The 13320-nt window shown below is 36.3% G+C and overlaps 1 protein-coding gene across 1 annotated transcript; it reads right to left on the bottom strand.

The window, feature by feature from the left end:
• Positions 1 to 7329: 7329 nt before the first annotated feature.
• On the bottom strand, positions 7330 to 9111 carry foxi1 (forkhead box i1). Its single transcript, XM_017483014.3, has 2 exons — positions 8452 to 9111; positions 7330 to 8237 (listed from the first exon to the last, which is right to left on the bottom strand). The coding sequence occupies exons 1-2, from the start codon at positions 9104 to 9106 to the stop codon at positions 7765 to 7767; spliced, it is 1128 nt and encodes a 375-aa protein (XP_017338503.1). The 5' UTR covers positions 9107 to 9111; the 3' UTR covers positions 7330 to 7764.
• Positions 9112 to 13320: the final 4209 nt, after the last annotated feature.

The raw sequence follows: 13320 nt of genomic DNA on the forward strand, positions 1-13320 counted from the left end.
ATTTTTTCCAAATGTATATTGTCCTGTGTTGTCCTTAATTCTTGACTAGTTCATTGGGTAGCACTTTATTTGAAGAACACCTACACTGAGCCATTATAACATGTGAATGCTACTTCATAACATATTCATAAAAAGCAATGCATAAGGAAATATGAAAGGCTTATACCAAATATTGACATTAGCAAGTTTATGTAGAATGACTTTGTCTTTATCTGTAGGATAGAAGAGTAAGAAATCCTTACTTATTACTAATTTCAACATTGTTACTGTAAATTTATCTAACCTCATATCACAAGTAAATTGCTTTAACACATAATTTCTGAAGTATTCATTGCATTTCTGTTTATTTAGCTGACACATGGGTTTCTTAAATAAGTGAAGTTATACATACAGAGCTATAATTTATAATAGTCCATGTATAATAGCTCAAAAGATCATTTTGGGGCCATGAAATTGATTCATTTGGTTCACTTATGGACTAATCCACACCTATGGAAATATGCTTCATAATCATTTGAATGCAAATGGACCACCATTTTAGTTGAGAAGGATGAAATTCCACGCTAGGCACACATAAACTAGGTACAACAAATACACTTCTCAAAACATCATAAACGTGCTGTTGGTACAAACAAGCTAATAAATAGTACAGAAAGTAATTCTAAACAAAAGTTGTGTTAAGGTTTCTTCTTTTTCCTGTTATTCTGATAGTCAGAAGCTAAAAAAAAAAACTTAAAATAAATATCAAGTTAATATCAATCGTGCAATTTTTTGTATAGTGTATCATATAGCTTATTTTCTATATTTATGTATTTAATGAAATGTCTCATTATTCTCTTGTCTGTTGCTGATCTGTGTTAAATGCAGCTATATTTTGCTCAGTAGTGAATAGCAAACACAATAAAATGTTAATAAAATCTTGTCTCAACTATGAATTAGATATAGCGAGGGATCCTTATGCATGTGCTGTACCGTTCAGGACAAATTATTTAATATTGAATTCATTTTTCGGTATCTTCTCATGAAAAATAATATATAGATATGGAACAGGATTCGAATATATCACTGTACATGCATTATTTGCACATCTAGGAGCTATGACTGAGGTTAAAGCCTTTTCTCAGCCGTATGCATGAGCAGTTCCTGAACTTCAGACTTGCTTGTAGTGTGACCGCAGAGTGTGTTTTGACATAGGCCATGGATAAAGGATGAGCTACACAGAGATCCACAGTGTGGGAACAAAGCCACTTCCTTGCAGGGATTGTCAAAATACATTCAGGAGGCAGACAGAGCAGGGATATGTTACATTGTTATGGGGATTGGCTTTCCAGACATACAATTATGAAGACAACCACAAATTTAATAGGCATAAGTCAGTTAATACAACAAAACTTTGATTCTTTGAGCAGCCTGATTATATGGCACTGACTGGGCCATGAAGTTATAAAATGGTATCATCCCGCTTCCTTTTTTTAACACTTTCACATTTTACATACATTCTGTCACACATTCTCATAACGTTCTTACTGTTCGCCAATATTTTTTGCCAAATTTTATAAAGATTCGGTTGTATTTTATATAAAGTGTTAAAAGGTAAGAAACAGAGTGTGTCTCTCTTCTAAAGGGCAAAACACTCCTAACCCTAATAATAATAATAATAATAATAATAATAATAATAATAATAATAAACTAATTGACTTCATAGCACAGAGCATACAGTGTTTTTTTATCCTCTCGATCAGAGTTTTGCAAAATATAATCTAGGTGTCATGTGATTATGAAATAATGTCAAACACAATTTGAAGTTTACGATATTCAATTATAAATGCAATATTATTTCTAATGAATTTCCACAAAAAAATAAACAAGATGATAAATGAATAGACTAATAAAGAGAGCAAATAAGTGTATTTAATAAAATGATTAATAAAGAAATTAATAAATAGAAAATGAATAAATGCCTGAATTTATGAATGAAGATCAATTAATGCTTACATATTTCCAGCACATTTAATACTTAGGAAATAAAGAATAAATGATTCAAATGTATCCACTGATATCTCACAGTAGCAAAGAAATGGGGAAAACTTTCCACACTTAGTCCCAGACTAGTTCTCACTTCCCGCGAAGAGAATGAGGAACGATTCTGTATAAAATCATCCATATGGCAATTTACTCTGAACCCAGATCCTATGGCATTATCAAGCCATACATTACTGGCTTTATGTGTCCAGAACGAAGGCAGATGAAACCAAGCCAGGTCATGCCAATAGATAGACATTATCTTCAGCTATCAAATGTGCACTTTGTCTTTTTTACAGTGGTGTGGGGAGTGCTGAGCACCCTGATGTCCACGGCCTAGGGGGTACGAAAAAGCTGTCAGCATGCTGTAGCCAAAAATATTTAACTTCCTGAAGAGATGCGTCTGTGTGATATGAAATAGTCGCCCATAATTCCGCCTGACTGGGCTGAGCAGATGTGAAGTTTTGGAATCTGTGACTCCAAGATCATATTCACAGAGCAGACAGCCTAGAGAGCCTGCCAGGGTCAACTTTCATATCACACAGCCACTCTGAGCATAAAAGTAGTTTTGAGGTAAGACCATATTGACCCAGCCCAGACATAGCATTTAATGTGCCTTTGATTATGATGTACAGACCGTAGGATGACTAAACCATCAGCGTTATAAATTATCGGACCAGACTGCACAGCCTGGGAGCTATTACATGTGATAATCCATGGAGCAATTTATATAGGGTCAAATAAAACACGGCGCTAGGAAGTCTTTTCAGTTTATTGCTAAATTTAAAACTAGTTAAAATCTACTTATAGACACAAATTGGACTTAATGCATTAACAACTGGTCACAATTTTGTTTTACATTTGTAAAATGTTTAAAGATGTGTAGACTACAAGCTAAATTATACATTGTGTTCATCTCGTGTGAATTTGTATAATTAGTCACATCACCAGAGCATTTAGTTTAAACATACATCTGAGAAAGAATATGTGTGTAGGAAACCCATGTAACATAAATTATGTAAAAATGTTATGATATAGATTTGGTAAAATATATTGTAAATATTTCTAAATGTACTATATTTAATGTTTAATAAGATACCATCACATATAGATTACACTTGCAAGAGCAGGTAACTGGATATAATCTTAAAAAAAAAATGGTAAAATTGACCGTTAATAATTCTAATTATCAGTGCTACACATTTTTATGTTATAAAATGATTTTAATAATGTGTCATTTATAGGCACGTTTATTTCTGTTGCTGTTATCACTATCACATTACATTTTAACTTATAAAATATAATATAATATAAAATATATATATGGGTTTCATTTAATCAATCAGTGCAGTTTTTTACTCTGTCTTTTTCCACTAGCCGCAGTTGTGACCAACTTTGTGACCCACGTAGGCATACTTTCACTATTGCACAATTTTGAAAAATGATACAGTAAAATCGCTGCACTCAGATTAAATGGATGGAGTTGGTAAACTTTTAACAAATGCAACCGTGCACAATATTTAAAGTGCATCATGTTTCAAGCCATATAAACTTTAACTTGTATATAACACTGTAAATCAATATTGAGTAAAGGTGTATAGACCTTTAATAAAGCGTCTATATGTGTGTCAGTTTGCATGGATGAGGAAGCAGAACTTATATTAACCTCTAACACCTGAGTGCACTGGGACAGAACAAGGTTGAGGTGTCCAACCTTTATCTAACAAAAGCATCTGCTAAGGCTAACGGTGCTGATGTTTCACACCTCGTATAGTGCAACTCTATCTGGACCATGATTCACCGGGCTTTTCTCTGTCACTTACTGGATGAGTGCACTCCCTCAGGCTGTGCTGAAAGACTCCCCTCTTCACAGTAGCCAAACTCCCACATCACCCACATTAACCTTTTCTTTTTCCACTTAATCATGCTGGAGCATCACAGCATCAAAGTTAATGTACAAAAGCAGACTGATCCAGCGCTATCCAAGATTAAGAAGCAGAATTCTTACAATGTTTAATACAATAATATAAAATAAGCATAAAAAAAAATCAATGAAAACTAAATAGAAGAATGTTTAAAATGTGGTATTATTCTGCTATTTTGGTTATATTTTAGGCAAATAAGTCAATTCGTGGTTATAATTTTTTGGTTAAATAAATTTTTGATTATATTTTAGGCATATATATATATATATATATATATATATATATATATATATATATATATATATGAGAGTGCTAAAATCTACTAAATTTCTATATTATGCCCTAGAAGAAATAGCTCCGTAAAATTATCCCAAAACCCCATTCCTAAAAATGCATTACTTCTAGGTTTTAAGAAGAATGCAGTATTTCTGGAAGGCACCATCACTAAACATACCATAGTACTTCCACCAGAAATGTACCCTTTCCAATGCTTTGGGGTCAGGATCAGGTAGCAGGTGTCAAAGGATAGTGATATTTCCTTCCTCTTCCTGCTGTGGGAATCAGGATTAGTTTAGTGGAGATGAAATCCACACTAAACTCAGCTCCTGAACTTATGGAGGATCTGCTGGGTTCACAAGAGCCTGAAACCCTTCATCAAGATCTTAGTTTGCAGAAAGAAGCAGTGCTATGTCTGCGGTCCTGAGGGCAGGAAAACAGAAGATCATCTCTTCCCCAGAGGCTGCTTCTGGAGAGAAGGTATGGACAGGAGAGAAAAGGACTTGAATGGCATAAGGAACATGGGTGTGGAAGGCCAGTATATAGCCTCAGGGCCTGAGGGGTCAGCCTGGCACAGTGTGGGTAAAGGGGAGCTTCAAACCAGTGATCAGTGGACTGTGAAGTGTGTGGAGATATTTCATTACCTGGCTCCCCACCACCTACACAACACAACATATATATGTTCTATATAATAAAATAATAATAGTAAAAAAAAAAAAGAAGAAGAAGAAAAAGAATATGTCAATTAAATATATACCAAATCTTGGTACACTCTAAAGCTTCTGCTAAATAGTTTTTGCTTATATTTATGTAACAAAGGACAATACATGTACAGTGTTTAATGTAATTTATAGCACAGGTCGTGAATGAGTAATTGTAATTATAATCAACCTTTTTTCATTGTAGTTTTTCATGTAGATTTCCACCCACAAAATCAGTATAAGTGTAGATAAGAATGCCATTGAACACATACAGTAAGTGCAGGAGGAAGCTATATTTTACTTATTTTTGATAAACCAGATGATATTTGGCTCTTCGGCATTTCTATGCCGGCTATTTCAGCATCTTCCCTTGTTAGTGTAGTGGAATAAAATGGAAGAACGTCTGCATAATGAATAAATGGAAGTATGTTGTCCAAGCTGCTGCACGTGTCTGATTAATTATACAGTTTCGATATAGGAAATAATACACAGTTAACACAAAGGGGAATTGAAATGCAAATTGGCAGAAACCAACTAATAGTAAGACCATTCACAGTAAATGTTAACTGCTTTTTTTAACTGTACATTTTCTTTAAATTATTTGGTTAGTCAATAGCTATCGTTATAATATATCTAGTGACTAACAAAATAACTTATAGATTTATTTATTCGAGTTCTAGGTTTTATAAATATTAATTTTAATGAAGTTTTGCCCCTGTAGCCGATGTGTAAAGTCTCTGAAGTGATATTTACATTTTTGCCAAGTTAAAGGCATTTCAGTGTGTTAATTAAAGTGAGCCTCACTCTGTGAGAATATTGGTCGTTTTTATTATTATTATTATTATTATTATTATTATGATGATGATGATTACTATTAATTAATGTATTACTGTACAGCACAGATAAATAGCACTCCTGGCCATATGAAAGGTCACGGGTTGCCTGTGCTTCAATAATATCCTTCCTCCTGTTAATTTCAGTTTTGTTCCACACTTTGCCCCGTTATGTTCCAGTTAAATGTGTTTTCTTGTGTTTACTTGTTGTGATATCGGATATGGAGTGCTGCAGTGCTCCTAAATGGCACAGGAGTAAGCACGTGGGCAAGTTAGATATGTCCACTGGGAAAACCATTTTCCTGAGCTCGACCTGGAGCAGAATGTCTGTTGTGTTGGGGTCAGATCGATGGGATGCCCGCAAACATGCCCACTCACAGCCATGATACAGATCAGAGATGAAACATCTCCACTGTACATCAGCCCACTTTCTCACACACTCTTGAGCAGCTTCGGAGTTAACAGAGTGATGAAACGCCCGGTTCGGGTAAATAAAAGGAAACAGCTGTGGGCAGTAAAATCATCCTGGAGAAAGAGAGGATGAGAGACAGACGATCTGGATGAAAAGACAAATTTTTCATCCACCGTTAAATAAGCCGCGTATAAATAAAAGCGCCCAGCTGAACTCTTGAACTCGTTGAAATCAGCTCGATGCGAAGTGACAAGCGGAAAATGGCCAAGGCTTATCTAATCTTATCGACTGGACATGAGTTAAATAAAGGGAACTGCAAGGGATTCTTGCTATCACCGAGTCATGACAATATGTAGACCATCACCTAATGCACTTGCTTGAACACTACACAGGTAATAAACGCTTCATGAGAGTGGGGAATCACTGCTACAGGAGAGGGAAGGGTTCAAATGTTCGAGCTCGAAGCAGTGCGTAATTAGAGGAGCGCGCAGCGGGGACGCGCGTTCACTCCAGTGCTCGATTAAACACTAAATACTTCTTAGGAAAAAAAAATGTCAGCTCGATGGAGTTGCTGTACATGATGTGCTGCTGGAATGGGTCAGGCTTTAATAAGAGGGCACGGACTGAAATATGCATGTAGGGTGACGTCAGAATATACGAAAATAAGGAGGAAAGAAAAATGGTAAAGTAAATGTAAGTTCCAAATACCCACTGATATACTGAGGGAACAAATACTGTGTGTGTGTGTGCGTGTGTGTGTACATGTGTCTGTAAACGTTTGTAACCAGTTTTAATTCACTACTACTACTACTACTGTTATTATTATTATTATTATTATTATTATTATTATTATTATTATTATTATAGTGTTATTATTATTATTACTTTTTATGTACTTTTTTAACGTGTATATAATGCCCTGTGCAAAAAAAACAGTATGTAGGTATGTAGTTTTAACCAAAATATATAAATGTACCAAAAGCCACCACATCATGCCATAATAATAATAATAATAATAATAATAATAATAATAATAATAATAATAATAATAATAATAATAATGCACTACCAAACATGTTGTACACAGTTTATTTACAACATAATTTACAAAATACGAACGCATTAATTAAATAAACTATACATCGATATCTGTCTAGAAAAAGTCAACAAAATTTTGTACAAATTTGACAGTGTGGACCATGAACATGATGCAGCATGCTTACTGAAACATGGGTATAACACGAAAATAGTTTTTCAATAACCATGTTGCATACACAGTAACATTCTTATCCTGGCTTCCTGCTGAGTAAAAGCTCCACATTTAGACTTAGGACCCGTGCAGGTGATGTCCATGCAAAGCGGTTTATTATTTTTATTTCTTTGCGATAGATGCAAGAGCATCAAGCCTGACAAATCAACTGGAATATAGAAAAGTTTACTGCGTATATACATATTTACAGAACTTGACAGTGCAATTGGTTTGGTACTGTGTCAAAAAAAAAACAAAAAAAAAACAAAGCACAAGTAAAGGTGAAAAGATGAGGTGTGCGCTCACAGAGCGCAGTTAGATCCTATTCTGTCTATCCAAGTCCCGCCTAAACCTCGGTTCCCTCTCGGTTGTAGATTAAACTGTTCACGCTGAAGTGATTGCCGAAGCCGGGGGTGTAGTAGCTCAGTCTGTGGCTCATGTGGGCCGGGTCGCTCGGAGGCGCTGTCTCTCCGGGGCAGTAGGAGCTCAGGGGCGACACACCCTCCCGACCACGCGTTAAATCCGCCAGCAGTGCGCCGGTGTCCCGCGCCCTCATCCCGTCACCGCTTCCTGCCATCACCGAGTTCATGGTGCTGACAAACGTGTTAAAACACGGGCTGGGTTCTGGTGAGGATTTGGGCTCGCTCGGGCTCGGGGAACGCTGTACGACCCCCGACAGGCTCGCCGTGTCCGCCAGTTTGAGCGCGCTCGTGTCCTCCGTTTTCACCGCATCCACTCGTCTTTTCCTCTTCCTCCTGAAGTTACCGTTGTCAAACATTTTCTCACAGTTCGGGTCCAGAGTCCAGTAATTGCCCTTGCCTGGAAGACAGATGCAGCGTTTAGCATCCCAGTACATCTTAAATATAGTTTTGACATTTCATGATATTTGATTAATAATTTATCTAAAATGCAGTCAGCACATTCCCCATGAACTCCCCCATTCACAATGTAGGCAAAGGCAGAATGAAACTGTTTAAACTGTCAGTGAGAACACGTTTTCCCGGGAAATTAAACTCATTACAGATTGACTTACCGGGATCGTCTTCGTCACGCGCGACCTTCTTAAAGCAGTCATTAAGCGAGAGGTTGTGCCTGATGGAGTTCTGCCAGCCTGCTTTGCTCTTTTTGTAAAACGGGAAGTTATCGGAGACATACTGGTAGATCTGGCTGAGTGTGAGTTTCTTGCCCTGTGCGTTCTGGATAGCCATGGCAATCAGGGCGGAGTACGAGTATGGGGGTCGAACCATCTTGAAAAGGTCCTGTTGTCCCGGGACGGCCAGCCATGAGAGGTCGGTCCCGTGGAACCCGGCTGGAGGTGCCAGGAACTGCCGCTGATTCGCTCCATAACCAGGCTGCATGTAAGTGGAGGCCCCGTTCGCGCCTCCTGGAAGGTACGGAGAGGAAGCGGTGCCGATGCTCGGCCCGTTTAGCCACAGGTACGGGTTAGCACCGGGAGCTGCGTACTCAGCCAGGCCGTAGGCCGGAGCATGCACAGAAGATCTGGGTGATGGGTGGTGTGCGCTCTGCTGTTGTTGATGGTGATGGTGGTGGTGGTAGGCGCTCAGGTTGTCGCAGTAGGCGGCCATGTCCAACACGTCCTGCGCGCTCGGGTTGGCCACCGGGCTCAGCTGCTGCGGCGACGGCTGCTGCCCGAAGGCGCTCATAATCCGCTCTCCTTCGAGAAACATGAAGCGTGCCGGGTTTGTAGTGTGTGTCTCTCTGCTGGGGTTTCACTGTACTAATGCTGTAAGAGGTCTCCGGGGAGGGGTATTTAAGCAGGTTGGGAAGAAGGGGTAAATGAATGAATTTGTGAATGAGGACACCTCCCACACCCACCTCACTCTCATGGCCTTCATCCAATATGCATCAACCAGGCGTCGAGATCCTGCGGGTGATATGCATGTTAAAGGAGCTACTTCTTAACTTCTTCTTTAAACCAAATGCATCTTCTCTATGCCTGAAAAAGACAGTGTGTCCCTAAACTGATTTTCTTTCGGTTTTGCAGTAACCTAGTACTAGGAATATATAGTATTTATAAATAAAAATAGAAATGTTTAATAAAATATGACAGAAAGCAAATAAATAAATCAATAAATAAAATTAAAATGATATGTCTATACTGTACTTTTCAACAAGAAACAAAATTTTGTACACATCCAGCTGTGTTTTTTTGTTTTTGTTTTTTTAAATTGAAAAACCAACTTGTTAACTGGTAATCATTAATTGGTAACTACTGAAAAATAGATGTATCTTAAAATTAAATTCCTTAATCAAAAGCTGAATTATTCGTGCAGGGCACTCCCCTCTTAAAACAATTTTAGGCACATGTACAGCCAAATGAGGCAAAAGTCAGGGGACAAAAAATACATAAATAAATAAATAAATAAAGGTTCAAACAATTTATATTTCTAGTCAAATATATAATTAATTTCCATAGGATGCTTGGGTGTATTTTAGCTTGTAGACACTCTAATGGCTTTTTCATTGACTTAACAAATAAACAACACATTAAGCACATGCACATCGCGTACAAAGCGACTAATAACAGGGTGCAAAGCCAAAACTCTTAATTGCTTGGATTGAATTACTTGCGTTTGCATGTGTTAATGTAAGTGAAACAGCAGCACATCTGTACATTACTGCCCTCCTCTGGTAAACTAACAATATGTGCATTTTAAATAAGTACGTTAAGTATATAAGCACCTAAAAAGGATGATCTGTTTATTAGCAAGTAAAAGTAATTACAAATATAACAATATTTGCTAAACATACACGTCAAATTTAACAAGACTTGGCTGTCATATTTATATCATACAGGTGCATGTTAAGGGTGGGATAACACGGTGCCTTGTAGATATGTAGATATTTTGCATAAATAGATATCAACAATCCTGCAGTTTTAAGTGTTCTTTGCATAATTAAAGTTTTTATAGCTTCCTAAAGGGTTCTAGCTTGGAGCCATTGATGATTGGGAAACACTGCTGTAGGGTTCTACATAGAACCTTTAAGGGTTCTTTAGAGGGACAATCAAAGAACTGAAGAGTTTTATATTTGCCCCTTTTTTCTGAGTGTAATAGTATATTTAGCAGTATTTACTTCATAACTGTGTAAAAAAAAAAAAAAGAAAAGAAAAGAAAAAAAAGACAAAGTTAGAAGAGGTCATAATAAATGAACCTATGTGGAATTATTAGACCTATATTAGCTTAATTATTGTTTACACAATAAACAAGATAATTATTTGGATAATCATTATATATTTATATATTTATCATAATTATTTGTTTAATCATTTAACATTTGGGTGTAATTGATCCATTTCTATTTTCAGGATCACTCACTTAACATTTTATTTTCAATATTTTATATTGATTTTAAAACAACAACAACAACAACAACAACTACATTTTATCCAAGCTGTGTGGAAAAATTAAAACTAAAAGTGGCTAAAGAAATTACCTCAATCACATGGTAGACAAACTGGAATCTGAAAAATTAGCTGTGTATGAAAGCAGTAGTCATTATAGGCCTATAGATGTGGGCAAAGTCATTACTTAAGCAGTGTAATGTAATGCTTTCATAAAACCTCCTTTAGACATCTGAGCTGTCCTTCAGCATGACTGCTGAGACGTGTGTTTCAGTTATATGAATAAGTTAGCAAGATCGGGAGGACCATCCCGGATGAATCTTTGTAATGAATCACAGACACAGCAGACACAATACCAATTATATAACCAATTACCAATTATTTAAATTGATTTCATGAATTGAATCATAAAATAGCCTACTTTATTTTGTTAATTAGAAGCTAGAGTAAGATTTTATGAAACAATTCCATCATAATTTGTCAACCACTTGTGAAAAGATCACCCAATAAATAAATAAATAAAAGGTCAATGACCCGTTTGGGAACGAACGAGTCGGCTCTTATTGGTGAGCCGAGCCACATGATTCATATGATAAGAATTCACAAGGTCAGACACCTGTGTGTGGTGATGGAGGCCGAGCTGAGCTGACTGCAGCCAAATGGAAACATTTAAGGCACAGTGGAACATGTAAAAGTTTCTGTTTCTTATAGACAGAGTTAAACCCAACCCACTTCAGACAGTCTTCAGTGATACTTGGTGATACATTAGCTATAATGAGTTCTATAATGAGTAGATATTTTGAGTACGTTAGCCTCATGCTACAAACTTTCAGTGTGTTTGTGGTGGTGTAAATTTGGTATTTAGGTATGTAGGTTTACGAGGCAGACCGTTTTTTTTTTTTTTTACCCATATAAAGATAATAAGATTAAAAGGAAGACAATGTGTTCGGTTTTGTGTATGCCAAAGTAACATTTTAGATAGAACACAGAGCTTCCTATGAGCCATGTCGAAAGATTTTGATATTGGCTCTAATGGTGTGTCGTTCGCACGAACGAGTCAGTTTTTTGAGTCGCGTTTGTTAGGTGAACATGAACTGTATATATATATATATATATATATATATATATATATATATATATATATATATATATATATATATATATATATATATATATATAACATTTTTTAAAAAGATGTAAGCAGTTGCATTAGTCTTTACATAATAATATTTAATCTTTATAATAATCTTAAATATTATACTATAATAATAATCTTTACAACATCTGAGCAGCCAAAATAACATCGATTAACAGGGATTAATAGTCAGTGCATATTTTAGAATTATTTAATTTATAGAAATAAGTACAATGCAGAGTAATTATTTAATGTTAATTAGAGTAGAGTAAGATTTCATTAAATAATAGTTATGGTAAGTAGATCAAAATATCAGAATATCAAAATATTTGTCCGGTTTAGATGTAGCATAAATAGCACCGAGCTGTTTGGAAGTCGGCTCTTATTGGCGAGTTGAGTGAAATGACCTGACTCCATGAGAACAGTTGGAATTCCCTTCAATGATTGGCAGATTATATGAGCACGTTGACTGATCAAAAATGGAGAAACACCTTGATCAAGTACAGACACAGGGAGCAATCCTTGGCCATCGAGAAGGGCTGACACAGACAATCCAGGCTGCCCCAAGAGAAGAGACTGTGCCAGCAGTGCACACTAAATAAAACAGAGACAGAACTGCACTTCCTCAATGAAAGCACTAAATATAATCACATTCAAACTGATTTCTTCACCAAAATGAACAAAACTCCCCAACTTTCACTGCCTCTCAGATCCTGACAAACTGCCTCACCTACTGGGAGAGCACAGAGAGCACACTAGCAGCACAGTACACACAAAACATTTAATCTGGATCAAAATTATCTGGATTTGGTAATCCCATGTTTTTCTATCCAGGATCAGGTAAACCATCTTAGTTTTGTGTTGGTTTTTCAAAGCAACATTGGATTGGATCACCCTGATCCAGATACAAACCTTTCAAGATGACCAAATCTGGATTACCAGTGCTCTAAATGGGACCTACATATCACAACGTAGGGCCCAGTGGTTCAGAAGTAATTTGATTGGATTTCGGCTATCGGATTGGATCTAATCTTGAAAATGGGTTGTTCAAAAGAAAAAAAAAAGGATTCTGAAATCAGATTAGATCATGTAATCCAATCTTGCTCTTTATCTGGATCAAATCTCCAGTATGTTTTGTTCAAAACATTTTAGTAGGATTGGGAAACCTGGGGGGGATTCAGGGAGGATTTCAGGAACAAAATGTAATAAAACTTTCAAACTGGTCAACATTTGTATCATGTAGTATATACATGTAAATACAGTGATAAAGAGGATAAAGTATACATTAGGCTACCAATTAAGCCTACAGTATAGTAAAATAAAAAAGAAAAAAGATTTTGTCCCCATAAATAATCCCTCAAACAGCTGTCAATAGCAACCAAAAATAATATATTTTATTTTAT

Source organism: Ictalurus punctatus, chromosome 13 (assembly GCF_001660625.3).
Source record: "Ictalurus punctatus breed USDA103 chromosome 13, Coco_2.0, whole genome shotgun sequence".
Classification (NCBI taxonomy): domain Eukaryota; kingdom Metazoa; phylum Chordata; class Actinopteri; order Siluriformes; family Ictaluridae; genus Ictalurus; species Ictalurus punctatus.

Bases quoted from the DNA above. Each gene is read 5' to 3' on its own strand.
- foxi1 (XM_017483014.3), bottom strand. From the start codon at position 9,106: ATGTTTCTCGAAGGAGAGCGGATTATGAGCGCCTTCGGGCAGCAGCCG. The intron at 8,238-8,451 runs GTAAGTCAATCT...TCTGTCTTCCAG, and splicing joins GCGTGACGAAGACGATCCCG to GCAAGGGCAATTACTGGACT.